We start from the raw sequence: 17,937 nt of genomic DNA on the forward strand, positions 1-17,937 counted from the left end.
GCTACAAAAACCTATTGCATTTGAATTAATGGATCTAAAAGAATCTGGGCAGAGCCGGCTTTAGAGTTAGAGGCGTCAGGTGCGACAATATTTATTTGTGCCCCTCCGCCCATGACACCATTTCCAAATATTCCTACACTCCCACCTTCCAACAGTGGCACCCATCTCTGTAGCGTCCCTCTCTCATACGCATGTCTTTTGTTTTATAGCGCTACTCATGCCAACTCGTGGGTGTCCGAGCACTTTACACCAAACATACATTAACAGAAGCAATGACTCTTATATGTGTAAATCAGTCTATAGGAAATGTTGCACAAACCAATGAGGATTAACGTTCTGTGTTCTGCATGTACACGTTCTTTGCAGCCGGCATATTAACCCTCTGAGCTACTTAAGGATGAGTTGAAACTGTGACAAGACAAAACTTCGATCTCCCTCCAGCAGAAACAATCACCTGTGTTATCTTGACATTTTTATTGTTGCCTAAAACCTGCTGGACACACAAGGAAGCAGCAGGTGCTTTTAAAACCTAAAGTTACTTCTGCACACATCACTGCTCCCAGATTAGCGCAGGTGCGGCTGCACCGGTCGCACTGTCCTAAAGCTGCCCTGAATCTGGGTTACATACAGGGTTCACGTGACAACTGTCTTGCGTCGGAGGTCACTAATATTAGCGCTGTTGTTGGGCGGGCAGGACTGGTTTCTAAGTTCATGGTTAAAAACAATCACTTTCAATAAGTCCTTCTCAGCGCAGCGCTATAATGTGTATATTAATGTCAAAGCTCCACGTGTGAAAGAAATACACATTTGTGAATTTTAAAGAGACTTTATCACATGTTACATGATGTCTGGTGCATGATTCACACAGCAAACATTTCCTGCCCTTGTTTTAAAAAGTACAAGGAAAAAAGATACGTAGCAGTCAGATTCACATGAGGCTTCTGGGTGTCATGGCAACATGTGGGAGGGTCGTTGTGAAGAAGATTCTTTGGAATGTTGGTGTTTGAAGATTCTTTGAACTGTAGATGACAGTTGGGGGGAGGGCGGGTCACTCTCACACCAGCCTCAGCTCCGCTCCTCCATAGAGATTGAAGTACGGGAAGAGCCTCTGTGTGAAGGGGGCCTGCGGGAAGGAGAAGAGAAGCTCCATGGAGTCAGCATTGTACAGGGACAGCCGCCCCCCCTCGTAGTCCAGATACACCCCCAGCTTCAGGGCCTTCCCATGAGGGTACAGAGGGGTCTCTGGGGAGGTGAGAGCCTTGTAGTGACCCCCCCACCCCTGCACAGCCCAGACTCCCCCCTCAGGTGACCATGTGATCCCTCCCTTCCTGTTCACAGACTCCGCTGCGACCCCCACATGCCACAGCGCCCTCTCCTGCAGCAGCTGCACCTCCCAGTAGTGTCTGCCGGAGGTGAACCCCTCGCTCCCCAGCACACAGGGGCAGTAAGTGAATCTCTTGGGGGTGTCCGTCAGGGTCTGTGCTGTGCCCGTCTCTCTCACTCGTCTCCCCCCCTCAGACAGGCGGAGCTCAGGATGAGCCGTGTCAGGATCCAGAGTCACCATCACTGCAGAGATGAGATTCACAATTAGAGATTTAATGACACAAACAAAGGCTGTAATTACTGCTTCTGTTTTACATATGATTAATTTACACCACATCCGGAAGGAGCACACAGCGCTAGAGAGCGCAGCACTAGACCGCTCACTACACTAAAGTGCGGGGAACTAGACTGCTCACTACACTAAAGCGCGTGGCACTGGACTGCTCGCCACACTAAAGCACGCAGCACTAGACTGCTCACTACTATAAAAAGCACGCAGCACTAGACTGCTCACTGCACTAAAGCGAACAGCCCTACACTGCTCACTACACTAAAGCGCGAGGCACTAGATGGATCACTACACTAAAGCGCGGGGCACTAGACTGCTCACTACACTAAAGCGTGCAGCGCTAGACTGCTCACTACACTAAAGCATGCAGCACTAGACTGCTCACTACACTAAAGCGCGCAGCACGAGACTGCTCACTACACTAAAGCGCGGGGCACTAGACTGCTCACTACACTAAAGCGTGCAGCGCTAGACTGCTCACTACACTAAAGCATGCAGCACTAGACTGCGCACTACACTAAAGCACGGGGCGCTAGACTGCTCACTACACTAAAGCACACATTCATCTAGAGCACACAGTACACCGAACAGCAAACTGCACTACATAGACAATGCATTCAACTACACCCTACACTGCACCTCTCAGCACATACTACACCACACTACCACACAGTAACATATACAAGAAGAGTACTGTACTAGTTAGTACTCTATATTACACGGTACAGAGGAAGAGAGCTACTAGAAGGAATACAGTACTAGTCATAACACTGTATTAGATGGCGCCGAGTGAGAGAGCCTCTAGGAGGTATAGAGTACTAGTCAGTACACTGCATTAGATCGCACTTAGTAACAGAGGTACTAAAAGTGTACTGCTCAAGGCAGTACACTGCACTGGATGGTACAGTGTGACAATGCTACTCCAAGGCATACAGTACTAGTCAGTACACTGCGTTACCTGGCACAGAGTAACAGAGCTACTCCAGGATACCCAGTACTAATCAGTAAACTGCACTGGATGGTCAGTGTGACAATGCTACTCCAAGGCATACAGTACTAGTCAGTACACTGCGTTACGTGGCACAGAGTAACCCTAGCTACTCCAGGGTACCCACTACTAATCAGTAAACTGCACTGGATGGTACTGACTGATAGAGCTATTGGAAGGTACACTGTACTAGTCAGTACACTGCATTAGATGGCCAAGAATGAAATACACACTCCAAGGTCTACAGTACTACCCATTACACTGCCTTCGATGGTAGTATATAATATATGGTATAGAGTGGGAGAGCTACTAGAAGGTATACAGTACTAGTCAGTACAGTACATTTGAGGGTACAAAGTGACAGATCTACTCGAAGGTGTACTGTACTAGTCAGCGCACTGCATTAGATGGTATTGAGTGACAGAGCTACTGAAAGGTAAACTGTACCAGCCAGTACACCAGATTAGTTGGTACAGAGCAACAGAGCTACTCCAAGGTAGACAGTACTAGTTAGCACACTGCATTAGTTGTGACAGAGCTATTCCAAGGCGTACTGTACTAGTCAGTAATATATAATATATGGTATAGAGCAACAGAGCTACTTCGGTAAACGGTACTAGTCAGTACACTGCATCGGATGATAGAGTAAGAGAGCTACTAGAAGGTGTGCTGTACTAGTCAGTACACAGCATAAAAATGTTAGAGTGACAGAGCGATTAGAAGGTAAACTGTTGTAGTCAGTACATTAAATTAGATGGCACAGAGTGTGAGACCTACTCCAAGGTGTACTGTACTAGTCAGTGCTATATAATATATGGTACAGAGTAGGAGAGCTACTAGAAGGTATACAGTACTAGTCAGTGCACTGTATTAGATGGTAATGAGTGACACAAGTGATACGAGGACGCACCGCAATCCCAGGAGCGGATCGGAGAGGCTCAGCTCCTGTTGGCCTCCGGCCCTTGCTCCGGTCTGGGTGCATTGCTAGAGCTCGGAGCTTGTACCAGCCTGCGCTGGCATCCCCACGGCTCCGCTCCTAAGAGGAAGTTGCCTGTGCGTTCCCAGCGGTCCCAGCGGTCCCTTGGCAGAGAGGTCTCAGCAGAAGGGCTCCAGCAGCAAGACACTGGCGTGGGCAGCAGTAGCGGTAGTGTGGCCCTGCGTGGGACATTTACCAAGCTCAGGCTCGCTCCGTTCAGCTTCGGCCCCTTTGCAGCTGGGATATTCAGGATAATTCAAGAAGTGTGGCTGCTGAACCGGCGAGGACACAGGGGCAAGAAGAAGGAAGTGACACTGGAAGCAACTAGAGCTGGGGATTATACTTAAGAACCCAGGAGGCAGGTGGTTGCAGGCAGTGGCATAACAAAGGCCCACGCAGCTCCTGTGGTGCAGGGGGAACCTGGGCTGCAGGGGGGCCCTCAGCACAGTACTCAGGCCTGAGAGCTCCGGATTAAATGCGGAATGTGTCCCCTCCATGTAACTTGCAGGGAGGCACCCTCAACTTTCGTTACGCCACTGGTTGCAGGTCTGGCCAGTGCTGTGGTAATCTCCGAGAGGCGCGAGAGCGGCTGGCACAAGGCCTGTGCCGCATGCTCCTTCGGATGTCTGCACCTGTAGGTGACCGTCCAACACGCCAGTGGCCCAGTGAAAAAAACCCTCCCACTAATAGCCTTGATGAGGCAAAGACTTGTGTCTGACTTTGCGTGTTGAAGTAACCATCTTGTGATTACGTGGGTGCGCAGTGTAATCTTTAAGTCCCTGAGAGCGCATGAAGTGGAAAACCCGTGAAGGTACTCACCACATGACGGCTATTATATTTACTGCGACAATTTAGATACTCAGTATAGCGAGATTGATAAGCCCACTATGAGCTCAGCAAGAACAGGCCAATAACTGCTCGGAGTAGACAAAAGTGTTCCAATCGGTTGATATTAAAAAAAATGAAACCCACGCAAGCAGAGGCTACAACAAAACAAGAAGGGGGGGTACCTTTTATGGTTTACTTTTGTGAAACCGAATAAAGTTTATTTGATTGATTGATTGATTGAACAAGAAGGGGATTTCCTTCAATTATAGCAGAGGTTCAAACTACCAGCAAAATAGTAAAGAGGGAAATGGAGACGAAATTTGTTTTTTTTTTAAAGAATCCAGTGACTGCTTTACTTACATATCACAACGAGGCAAGTGGATTACAAGCCTGCTACGTGCATTTTAACCTGGTTTTTCCGAAATAACACCCACAACTCTGAAGATATCTTTCAAATCTGTTACCTCCGCAGAAATTAAAACTAAAAAATCTGCCTTCCACTGGGAGGACTGGGCGAAAAGGAGCTTCCGAGCCATGGAGAGAAGGCAAACTCAGGTGTTCAGCCCATTGAAAAGCCATAATGACTTAGGAATTTGCCGTCTGAGTCGGATAAAGTTCCTGAGGGACTGGTTCTTAATTCCACTGGCGGCTAAATGTGTAAAAGAGCCAAACACTGTCCCGACAAAGGTCAAGGTTAGGCAAGTGATAGTTGAGGTGCACCAACCATTTAATTCCAACGATAACAGCTTTAAGCCTCAACTTTCAGGCTTGGACAGCAAGGATCCTGTCCAGGGAACAAAACAGTCAATTACTAATGGCATTTCTCTTATAGGGCTGTCGAATTCCATTCGAGTTCTGGAGGAAGACTCAATTGGAGGAGACCTTTCCACTCACAGGTGGAGCCACAGGCAAAGCCTGTGTTGATACAGGGAGAAGGAATACCTCTGGCTGGCCCCCCCTTATCACTGTCTCCAGACATCTCCCGACAGGCTGAAGTACTGGACCGCCACGACAACAATGCGTGGGATATTTTGCTTAGTTCATTTCAAACTGTCATCGAAGCCTTAACATACCAGTCTAGTAGGTCAGACATCTAGGTGGACTTATTCAATACAAAAGCTCTCTATATTCCAGAGGGCACAAGTTGACACACAATATGTTCCTGCTTGTGTCTGCAGTCCAGTTTTAGATAAACTGGCATCGCTCCCAAGATTTGTAGACTCTGTTTTGGACGACATTAAGCTGCAGTTAAAGACATCTCCAAGAACAGTGGATGTTACCACACCAACCAATTCCGACAACTGTGCTCCAAATAATAAAGTTCCTTGCCAAAAAAACATCACAATTAGGAAAGGTTACAGAGGAGCCAAGTGAAGTAATTTCGGAACAGCGGCGTCGTGGAGCCCAAAGGTCGTTAACTAGCAGGTGCCACAGGAAAACTGAAAGCTGTGGTGTCCCTCTGCTTTGTCCACCTCACAAAAAAATAGTATAGATCTGGGAGAACCAGTAACCCATATTATCCATACTTTATTAAGGTGCAACCCACTTGAAGACATCACACAACCGACTAAAAGACAGCGTAAGAGGCTTAGGAAAGCACATAGCAAAAAGTCACATTTTGGAAAAGAGTGGATCGCATGCTAGTCAGTCTGGTCAAGTCTACCCAATTTTAAAAACAAGCACTGGAATAGCCAATAGGTCTCGCCTTTGGGACCTTATAAGTGTTTAGAAAGAGCTATTGCCATTTCTGTTAGCTTATATATAATTAGGATTATATTATGTATAATTGAACATCTGTATTAAAAAAGAAATAACAGGTGAAGAGGAGCCTAGCCTGCAGCCGCGATGGCCGCCTAGACTCTCGGCTCCGCCGACCTTCGCGTTTTACTTAATTATCCTGTCCTTCATCCTGCATTTCAACCCAGCGAGTGAACGGGGGAAACGATCCTGAACACAATGGTGTGTTCCCCGTCTCATTCCGACTGGTAGCGGCGGCGAGGCGTCCTTGCTTCTTTCCCGGCTCTTCGTGGGATCGACACCGAGTCTTTGTTTGTGGGGACGGCCGGACGCGGCCACAACAACAGCGGCCACAGCAGAGGAGGCGGAGTCGTTCGACCGGCGGGAGACTGTCGCACTGTGCCTCTCGCTGCAGCGCCCCATCCCGCTCAGCGATTTTGCGTGCTTGGATACATTGTGCCCGGGGAGAATACATTGTATCCTTCCCGGCTTGGAAGTGGCCCGGACAGTTTCTTTGTTGCTCCTGTTTTGTGACGGTCGCCATTTTCTGCATCGCACATTGAGTGCCCGGCATTGGAGTCCTCAGATCGCGATTGTGGGTCCGGATGCTCGCTGGAATCAAATCAGCTGGTGCTGCAATGAGATCAGTTGCCCCTACGTCTCTGGCCCAGCGGTGCTTAGCGGTTCATCGGAGTGGTTCGTGGTCGGTGAGTGAAAATGGCGACCTGTTTCCAGAACTGCTAAACGTCCGTGAGCCTTGGGTGACGGACACTGCTGCATCCTCTTTTCCTGAGACACCGCTGGGGATCTGTGATGTTTTGGGCGCTTTGGAGGCTGTAAGAACTGCTTTTTGCGACAATGCCCGAGATCTGAGAAGCAGGCTCGACGTTATTTCTCCTGGTGGCCGTGATTGCCCCCAAGTGCTGCACACTACGCCACACTCTACATCAGACCACAGTAAACTGCCTACCCAGGTGCATATGGAGGCGTTGGCTGATCGCGCTACTGATTCAGCTGAAGTGATGACCGCAGTGGCTCGTAAGATGTCTGGTGTTCATGGTTTCATGCAATGGTTGGTGCATCGTCATTGGACGCCATGTTTGCCGTCTTCTTTGAGTTCTGGTGGCGTGACTCTTCACCCCTTCCAGGAGCTGGTATTCTCGCTCTGGCCTGCTGCTTCCGATGGATTGTTGCTTTGTTTTGATCCTCTTTGTGCCACTCTCGGCCAAGCAGCAATGGTTTTCGTGGACTTTGGTGGACGACCCCCCATTCTGTGTTGGCCATCCCGGGCGCCTCTATCATCCGTGGCGCCGGCTGGACTGTTGGACTCCATTGACCAACTTGATCGCAGGGGGCAAGGTTAAGGACGTTTCTTGGATTGCTACTGCTTGTATTGCTGGGACTAAGTGGGATAAGCGGGACATTGCTTGAATTGTCTGTTGGTGTCATATCGGTTGCGGAGTCCGGGGGTGGGCGGCCGAGATTATATTTTTGATGGTCTTCCTCCTCCACTGTTTTTTATGTCTTCTTTTTTCCTTTCCTTTTTCTCTTCTCTGAGTCTTTATTTCGGGACTCGGTTTTTGGGCGACAGGCACACTGCTAGGGGGGGGTAGGCCGTAGCCTCTGCATGCGTGCTGGGTGGGGGGTTTGGGGGTGGGTCTTTTGTTTCGTCTTGGTTCTATGGGCCTTATTTTTCTCCTTTCTCTCTTGACTCTTCTTATTCTTTCCTTTGGGTCAGTTTGGTGGTTAGGTGTAGCGCTGTTTCTTGTTTCTGCTGTTGGTCTCTCCACTAACGTTAGTCAAGATGTTCCACGGTCATGGGGCGGGTACTGACCAGTACGTATTGTACTGTTTGTTATTATCCTCAAGTTCTTCTGATGATCCTCTAATTATTGCTTAGTTTGTTGCTAATCCGCTGGGATCATTGCCCGCCATGTGTTATCGATGAAGTGACTGCGTCTGATCCTTCTTACCTATAACTTAAAAAATTAACCTCATTTATCCTGTACTCAGTGGTCCCCCCTTTTTCCAGTATGTGATGTTTCAGATAATTGCTGCTCCTCGTCTCAGGGACTGCTGAGCTGTTTTGATTTTGCCTATTATGCTACTACTTCATTTTGCGGCCGGCCTGAATGGTTGTGGGCCCGTACCTGTAAGCTTTTGTTGCACAATAAAGGTTTCCAAAAATTTTTTTTAAAAAAAAGAAATAACAAAAAATGCTGCAACGCATGTCTACTATGAAGATGAACCTTGTGGGATGTTTCCGGGTTATGTGCACTTTTGTCAGTGCTGGGGCACCTTGAAATCAATCAGAGTACTTGCAGAGCGCGCTACTTACCTGTGAGGGTCTCAAGGCGCGGAGGAGGAGGGGGGGGGGGGGCTCCTCCTGCTCGAAGAGCCAGCTCTTGAGGAGTCTTCTGAAGGCGAGTAGGTCTTGGGTCTGCCGTATGTGGGTAGGGAGGGTGTTCCAGGTCTTGGTGGCGAGGTAGGAGAAGAATCTGCCGCCAGAGGTCATTCGTTGGATGCGGGGGATAGCGGCGAGGGCAAGGCTGGTGGAACTGAGCTGGCGGGTGGGGGTGTAGAAGCTGAGTCTGCTGTTGAGGTAGGCTGGTCCGGCGTTGTGGAGTGCTTTGTGTGCATGAAAGCAAATGGCAGTGATGATATACTCAAGCTTTAAGTCCCTTACATGTGAATAACAAAGAAGCTCCCATTAGGAGAATATACCATGCCCTATCGAGAAACAGAAAAGGGCCTTGTGTGACACCGTGTCAGTGCTGTTATATTATTTATATGAAATACTGATAGAGATATCAAAATAAAAAAGATTGTTGTTTGGGCCTTTAAATTTACGATGGGTAAACCTGCATTACAAGCCGTGCTGTCACTGAATTAGTAAATGTCTTTAGGGATCCATCCCAAACTGAATTTGTTTTTGCATCGACCACAAAGGGGTTCATTTTTCACAAATATTATGAGCATTAATGATCGAATAAAAACAAAGCTGCTCTTGTTATGTAGCTGTATATTCATTCATTCATCTTACAGGGAAAATCAAATACAAGCATTGGAAATGCAATAGGTCTCGCGTTTGTTTGAGTTAGAGCTAGAGCTATTGGCATTGTAAATGGCAATGTGCTTCACCTGTTTAAAAACACATTTTATGTGTGTGTATGCATGTGTTGTGTAGTGGAATAATGTGGGTTGGATTGTAATTTTTAGTTGCAGAATTGTGTCGAGTAGATTTGTGTAGTGGAATTATGTGGCATGGTGTGCAGTGGAATTATGCAGATAGTAATTATGTGGTATTGAGTGTACTGGAACTATGTGGAGTGAGATTGTGTATTATGAGTGTAATTATGTGGAATGGTATTTTTTGTTGAATGATGGGATATTTATTTTAATATCTTTACTTTCAAACACAAATACAGTGATGAACAGTAAAAACTGTACCTCGACAGAAAATGTTCCCTTCAGTGTTGTTAAACATGGGGCAGTAGTGTGAAAACACGATCTGTAGCAAGTCTTAGGCTGACTAGAAAATGCCCTGTTTATTCCCTTATTCAAGATCAGTGTTTAAGGCAGCATGGAAAACAATCAAAACAATGTATTGCTGCAGTCAACAAAAAAGCCTGAGCAAAAAAGTCTGTTTTACACTCGTCAATAATAGTCACTCATAACCAATATCTTGACTGATTAAAGATAATGCTTGATGTCTTTGAAACTCCACCAATACACATAATCAGACATTAAAATGAGCGAGAAGGTTGCACTACCACAACATGTAGATGTCCCTGCAATGGTCACTCAATTAAACAGCAATATTCCCACTGTCAGCAAACATGATTTTAGTGAAATCATCAAAAATGTTGATAGTGATGTAATATCACCATTAAAATCATCTGTGACCATACGCGAGGCCTTGAGCAGTGCTCTGGGCCCAGGGTCACCGCTCAGTAGATCTCTCTTTCAAGTGACCGACTCCACCCGTTTTCTTGTGCAAGAGATCCGGGTAACAAGTCTCCTGATGGGTGCTGTACATGATTCGGAAGGTGTCTCACTGATGTGTGGTAGAGATACACGACCAGCCCCATGAATCGGCCAAGACAACGACTCGTCGCAGCTGATCAAACCATGTAGAGAACGATTACCAGCTTTTCCTGTGTGAATCTATGTGGTTTATCATGGCTAGCCTAACTAGTACCACATGTATGTGTGAGTAGATCTTAAATGATGGGAGGAGCACACCCACGTTGGGAGGAGTCCTGTATTTATTTAGACCAGACAGTTATCAGCAGGGTTTACTAGTCGTCAGAACTGATATCCGTCCTCTCCTTTTCCTACCTGTTTCCTCTACTGCTCTCCTATCTCTCACCCTCCCTCCCTCCAGAAACCAATGGAACGCCAAGTGTATGCATCTTGTGTGAAATCACCTATACTTCGATGGAGCAGGAAGGCTGGAGTACACCTTCGTTTGACTAAGCCACCTCCTGAAGAATGAAGAATTGTGGACATTGGCATGATCAGAGTTGCACACCCACACATAGAGATGGGTTGTATGTCAATTTCCTGCATTATGTACTGCATGAACAAAGGAACCAAGTTCCTTGAAAGAGTACTCTGTGTTTTTTTGTCCTTTCACCATTTTCATGTTCTCAATTATCACAGCTGGAGACTGCCACGTCACTGTTTCCCTGGACATGATGCTGAATTAGCATGGAGGACCATGAGCCGTGCCACTATTCAATATGCCTTGGAGTCAGTAGTAGTCATATACGTCCCCTAATGTGATGTCATTAAGGTCAAAGGATGTGTGATGTCACTTCCGGTACACCTTCCATTTTGGTGTATTGATGTCTATGATTCTGCCCATAGCCGAATCTGTGAACAGCAACAGGTCAGTAAGAGCTTGCATAACTTGCAAAAGGTGCCAATGCCTGGTAGTCAAATCGTTGCAATCAAAGCTATTGATCAATAGAAGGGACTGCCGGGATTCGAACCTTTACCCCTTCTGAACAAGTCTTTCATTATGATCCCTAAACCAACTTTCGCAGGCACTCAGGGGTCACTTGTGTGTGGTAAAATGAATCAGTCTATCTTGGCAACTAATAAAGCTGTGAAAATTGCTGCAAAGTGACTTCCGCACTTAAGGGAGTATCACGTCATCTGTCCATTCAGAACAACCATCCTGTCAAGAAGCTCCCGACTTGGATGCTAAAGTGTCCCAGAAACGGAGACAATAAACAAGAAGCTGTGCATCATGTACAGTGACTCTTTGTCTTGACCTCGGTCTGGTACATGAACGTAATAACTGTTTAATACCTTGCGCCGTGACACAAGCAAAAAGAAAATCACATATATAAATATTGCCTGAAGTCCACAGCACTACCGCTGCATATGCCAATCAGTCACAATTAGAGAATCCTAATCAAGTTAATGGACATCTCGTATCTTGGTTGGTGCGTCTGCGGGGTATGAGGAACGTGTATATTGTATTCAACTTGAAAAGGCCTCCCTGACCAAGCCTGTTTGGCAGATCCGCTACAGCCACAGGAAAGGGGAAGGTACGCTAATGGCAGAAGGGATGAACAACATAAGAGGAGCAAAAAGCGGGGGCGGTAATTGGACGAAGGGACACGTAGCACAAGAGGAGGGAGGAAAGATGCAGAGCGGCATGCACAAAAAGTAGGCGGGCGCACAGTAGTGGTTGTGAAAAGTGACTTTACGATAAACAGTTGCGCTTGTGAAAAGCGCTCATAAATACATTCCAAAATAGTCCCAAACTCTGCCAAAGTAGTACAACGCCATTGTATACTTGGTCAGGATGCTGTGGGACAGCACCGCTACTCTTCGGATGCTCACACACAACACAAGCAAGGGTACAAATGTTTCACATGGGAGTGCAGGCGGTGTACTCAGTTGCCCAGCAACACGCCGTCAGAGGCTGGAGGTGATTGGGTATGCCGCCTCATGTTTCCAAGCCGCTCTACGCTTGCTCACGCTGCCTTGTGGTAAATCTATACACACACAATCTCTGCTTATAGAGAAAGCAACTAACAGAACAAGCCCAGGAGTGGTGCGTGCATGCGTGCTCGCGCATTCTTCACTTTTCAAGCACTGCACTTGTGCTTGTGGCACGTACCTGCTCGATCCCGCAAGGTGGATGCCGCCACAAGCCCGAGTGCAGCGCTTGAAAAGTGAAGACCGATGGTTAAAGGCCCTCCTAGGTCAGCGCATGGGAGCTGCAGAGGCGAGACCTAAAAAATAGCCGCTAACAGAACAGAATCAGTTAACATGCTGGGAGAGGAGCTGGACCGAATTCAGGCGGCAGATACTCACAGTGATCAACAAGCACTGGCGTTGCCAATAGGTCTCGCAGTAGGAAAGTTGGAGCTATTGGTTTTGTAAATGACATTTTATATTTATATATCGTTATTGGCATTGTCAATAACAATATATAAATATAAAATGTCATTTACAAAACCAATAGCTCCAACTTTCCAAATGTGAAACCTATTGGCAACGCCAGTGCTTGTTTCAGGCATGCATCACACTGTACTGTTACAGAAGGGGCCACAGACAATTGTGCAGTGCCTTCTGTAACACAAGTAATGCCGGCGTACATATAGTGCAGGCACTATTCTAATGGGGCATCCCCTCATTTGCATGGAGCCCCATGCAAATGAAGGAAACAACTTGCCTCTGATGTATTATGGAAGCTGGCGCAAAGGCAGAGAAGCAGCTTACGCTATGCAGGGCCTTCTGTGAACATGACCATTGCTCACCTCCATCTCCCTGCCCCAGGGGACACCCAACACCCTACCACAAATCATGGTGGTAGAAGCCTCCACCTCCTGAGGAAACCAGTTTAATAAAAGGGGCCGTGCACAAGTTTCCAGGGCCAGTTCTACCTACTATAATACTGCGTCATTGTTGTTACATTTAATTCATGGGGGCCTATGGCCCCACAACATTTCATTGGCGTTGAGTCAGAACGGACCCGTATGCAGGAGGGCGGGAGCCACGTTATGCTGCTTGGGCGGGGGGCGTGTACTGCACCGAAAAGCACCCCCACCTATAGCAAGAAGCAGTGGCAGACCTGGAGGCGACCCAGTGACCCAACGGGTGAGAGATGAGCCCAATGGTCTGAACAGTAAGCAGTTGGGCTGTCAGAAGTGCCTGCGTGAAGTGAAGAGATCACCCCAGAAGCCCACTGGGTGGCGGACCCCCATCCAGCACCTGTGACAGACAAAAAAGGAAAGTGCGGTGGGGGAGGAGAAGCGAGGCTGGCGGCGCCCGGAAAATGAAGGCCCTGCAGCCTCTGTTGTGATGACCGGCAAGAGGGAGTAAGTTGTGCTGAGTAAGCTGGCGTCCCATGGTGAGTGGTATGGCTGGTGCCGCTGTGCGATGACGCAGCAAGCAAAAGAACTGCATGGTCGCTCTAGTACCTGAGAGTAAGTCCCCACATCCTAACAATATGTTTGTCACTCCATCCACGATTTGCTCCCCACATACTCTCAACTAATTATCATACCGAAATCATTAATGTTACAACAAAGTAACTGGTGTAGGAGCAAGGAGCGGCTTCCTTAAGGATGTATGACGATACATCGCGGTCACACTGATCGCGCGCTGTAACACCGCGTCTATGACGTCGCCCCGTCCATTAGATCGTGAAGAAACACATCGCAGCCTTTTGCAGTGTGATTGTGTTGCTTCCCATTGGCCCGAACATCACCCCGCAGTACATCACATCGCAGTACAAAACAACGCTTTTTTTGTTTTATTTTCTAAATGGCTAATAATAGGTGGAAAGCTTCTGGCGGGACAAATCAACAATCAATAATCCAAAATGAATTCAAAATATACTATTGCTCTGATTCATGTACCTCAGGCACTCATTCTAATGAGAGGTGAAAATAAACCTTATCCCTTGAACCATACAATAAGTAAAATATTACAACCATTGCGTCTGAACCGCAGGGGGCAAAACATCTCTCTAAAGAGATAATCGATCTGATTCAGTAATTATAAGGATATTTCGGTTTTAAGAAGAAACGCTCCCTCTTAAAATATAGTTCATGTCTCTTACTTCTGCATGAGAGGACAATAAAATTGTAACACTTGCACCAATCACACTCAATCGTTGTCTAGAAAATAATGTTGCAATATAACCTCATTGCAAAGCACGAGCAGAAAAAAAGTCACAATGCGGCCATTGTGGAATATGGTAATCAGATGTGCATGCTAGGTGTAGCTACATCGCCATTTTGGAATACGGTAATCAGATGTGCATGCTAGGTGTAGCTACATCGCCATTTTGGAATACGGTAATCAGATGTGCCTGCTAGGTGTAGCTACATCGCCATTTTGGAATACGGTAATCAGATGTGCATGCTAGGTGTAGCTACATCGCCATTTTGGAATACGGTAATCAGATGTGCATGCTAGGTGCAGCTACGCCGCCACTGTGGAATACGGTAATCAGATGTGCATGCTAGGTGCAGCTACGCCGCCACTGTGGAATACGGTAATCAGATGTGCATGCTAGGTGCAGCTACACCTCCACTGTGGAATACGGTAATCAGATGTGCATGCTGGGTGCAGCTACACCTCCACTGTGGAATACGGTAATCCGATGTATATGCTAGGTGCAGCTACACATTTTTCTGCACATTAAAAATAAAAGTTTACAGGAAAACCATGAGTCTTTGGAATGGGGAACATCCAAGTGACACTGTGTAAAAGAGAGCACTTGACACACACTACATGTAAAAGGTTTGATTTTGAAGTTTTGCATAGCGCTTGAAACAAACTCACTTATGCAGCTAAGAAGTTAAAATCCATATTTATTCTTTTGAATGTTCGGGTCAACACAGCGAATTTCTGCTATATCAGAGTACAGTGAGCACAAAAACAGTGAGACGGTACTGAAGGTTCTACAAAAGGTAACTTTGTGCTTCGATTAGAATAACCACTCTACTGACATTCCTGCATAGCATCTACTCTGGGTAAAAGATTGCGGTCACAGCTCGGCATGTAGAGCCGGTTAAATGCAAACAGCAAAAAAAACAAGACGGAGGGAAGGCAGAGAAGGGGGAGGAGAAATGCGACACGGTGTGAAGCAGCAGGGGCTTTTGAAGTGAAGCTAAGCTTCACTTCAAAGGTGTGGGAGGAGTGCTGCTACGGCCTGGGGGAAGCTGGCTGGGGAGGAGAAATGCAAGTTTATGGCCCAAAAGCGCGTGCCTGTGGCCACGTGAACTCGAAGAAAACCGCAGCAAAAAGCCCGTCGTTTCACGAGGATTTTGAGCACTTGAATTCTCGCTCCGCTCAATGCGCTTGCGCGCATTGATAGGTAGCGAGACCTAAAAAGGACACCAGCCGAATAAATAGTGACATGATAAGCAAACCCTTATTACAATTAGATCCAACCTTACTACTGGAAGTTTCCCCACTACTGGAAAATAAGAGTCAAAGCAGCAAAGTTAGTGCAGAAGCAAGAACTAGGAGGAAAGAAAAGGCTCACAAGTGGTGAAGCTGCTTCTCAAAAATAAATCAGGCTTCGACAGCTGTCCTTCAGGTAGAAAAGGATGAGGAATCTTGGGGCAAATGTTCTCCAGCTGGGGTGCATCTCAGAGGTGCTAGAAGGTGATCTTTACTAGTCAGTACAGAGTGACAAAGCTACTTCAAATACTTCAAAAGTATACAGTAGTAATCAGTACACCGCAATGGATGCTGCAGGGAAGGAAAGCTACTAGAGGTATACAGTACTAGTCAGTACACTGCGTTAGATGGTACAGAGTAAGGGAGTTATTAGAAGGTATACAGTGCTAGTCAGTACACTGCGTTACATGAGACAGAGCGAGAGAGTTATTAGAAAGTATACAGTACTAATCAGTACACTGCATTACATGGTACAGAGTTATTAGAAGGTATACAGTGCAAGTCGGTACACTGCGTCACATGGGACAGAGCGAGAGAGTTATTAGCAAGTATACAGTACTAGTCAGTACACTCCATTACATGGTACAGAGTTATTAGAAGGTATACAGTGCTAGTCAGTACACTGTGTTACATGGGACAGAGCGAGAGAGTTATTAGAAAGTATACAGTACTAGTCAGTACACTGCATTACATGGTACAGAGTTATTAGAAGGTATACAGTACTAGTCAGAACACTGCATTAGATGGTGAAGAGTGACAGAGCTACCCCAAAGGCATAGAGTAGAAGCTAGTAATCCACATAAGATGGCAAACTACTCCAAGGTATACAGTACTAGCCAGTACAGTGCATTAGATGGTACAGAAAACAGGATTTATCCAAGACATACTGTACTAGTTAGTACTCTATATTATATGATACAGAACAAGAGAGCTACTCGAAGGTATACAGTACCAGTCAGTACACTGCATTTGATGGCACAGAATGACAGATCTACTCCAAGGTATACAGTTCTAGTCATACACTACACTGCATTGTAGATGGATGCACTACATCAGAGTAGATATATGCGCTAGGCCAGCTTGGGTGCATGTGCTAGGTCAGTGTAGGTTCATACACTACGTCACTATAGGTGCATACGTTAGATCAGTGTCGGTGCATGTGCTGTAGGTCAGTGTAGGTGCATGTGTTAGGTCAGTGTAGATGCATGTACTAGGTCAGTGTAGATGCATGCCCTGGGTCAGTATGTGCTGGGTCTTTGCAGAAGCAAGTGTTAGGTCACTGTTGGAGCTAGAACTCTGGAACACAGAATGAGTTATGCAGTACATGCCAAATTCTGAGGTGCAATTCCATGCCATCCCATATTATACTATGATCCCACCCAAGATCACATCACACCATCCCATTATAATGTCCATACCATACCGCCATAACATACCATTCCATAAAACTCCAATCCACACCATCCAATGGCATCTAATCCCTTCCTACCCCATACCATACCACCATAACATTCCATGCCATACCATTCCATAGCACACCACACCAATCCACACCACACCATCCCATCATACCATATTACACCATGATACCAACCCATAGCACACCACACCATCCCATCCAATCATAACGTTCCAAACCATACAATACCATACCATAAACAATCTCCTCCCTTCCTAACCCATACCATACGAACATTACATTCTATACCATACCACACAAAACCATACCATACCACATCATTTTCATGAACCATAACATACAGAGATAATCGTCAATGATATTTACCTTTATAACTCGTCACCACCATCTCTGGGCACTGAATCTTCACATTATTACACCTGTAATGAATAACACACACGTCATCTTTGTATTAAAGAGAAATGACGGCTACAGGAACAGAGGATGAACATCACATAAGACCTGTATTTGAAATAAGATTCAGTATAAAGAGCAGCGCCTGCGGACTAGAGCTCAGTGTGAGTTACTGTTCATACACCACAGTCGAAGCTCTAACAATATCCAAAAGTACCTTTAATATCTTATGACAGGATGTGGGTGTTCTAAGGCAGATAGCTCAGCGAGACCAGTATGCTTCATGTGAGTCCACGGAGTGCCTCAGATTGGGTCGTCTATGAACGGTGGTCAGCTCAGTGAGAGAGGGGGGCTGACTAACAGGTTACATCTGCTTCTGGTGGAGTCTTGTGTATATAAAGTACACACAGCCGGAGATTGGCCCCAATAATGCACGCATGTTTGGAGGGGTTACACGTGCTCCGAAAACACCATAAATTCAGATGCCACATTAGTTAGGAACATATAGCCAATCAGGTAATGAACAAGAGATCCGTGACTGC

General features: G+C 46.4%; 1 protein-coding gene across 1 annotated transcript in view; it reads right to left on the minus strand.

Annotated features, from left to right (window-relative positions):
• Nucleotides 1-462: 462 nt before the first annotated feature.
• Nucleotides 463-17,937, minus strand: part of LOC147663284 (E3 ubiquitin-protein ligase TRIM39-like) — a 185,604-nt gene continuing 168,129 nt past the window's right edge. Inside the window, exons 5-6 of the mRNA XM_086950557.1 lie at nucleotides 17,369-17,421; nucleotides 463-1,566 (exon numbers count right to left, since the gene is read on the minus strand). Coding sequence (XP_086806683.1) covers nucleotides 1,055-1,566; nucleotides 17,369-17,421 — 565 coding nt within the window. The 3' untranslated portion in view covers nucleotides 463-1,054. The remainder of the gene's footprint in view (nucleotides 1,567-17,368; nucleotides 17,422-17,937) is intronic.

This window comes from Lissotriton vulgaris, unplaced genomic scaffold, assembly GCF_964263255.1.
Source record: "Lissotriton vulgaris unplaced genomic scaffold, aLisVul1.2 SCAFFOLD_481, whole genome shotgun sequence".
In the NCBI taxonomy this organism is placed as follows: domain Eukaryota; kingdom Metazoa; phylum Chordata; class Amphibia; order Caudata; family Salamandridae; genus Lissotriton; species Lissotriton vulgaris.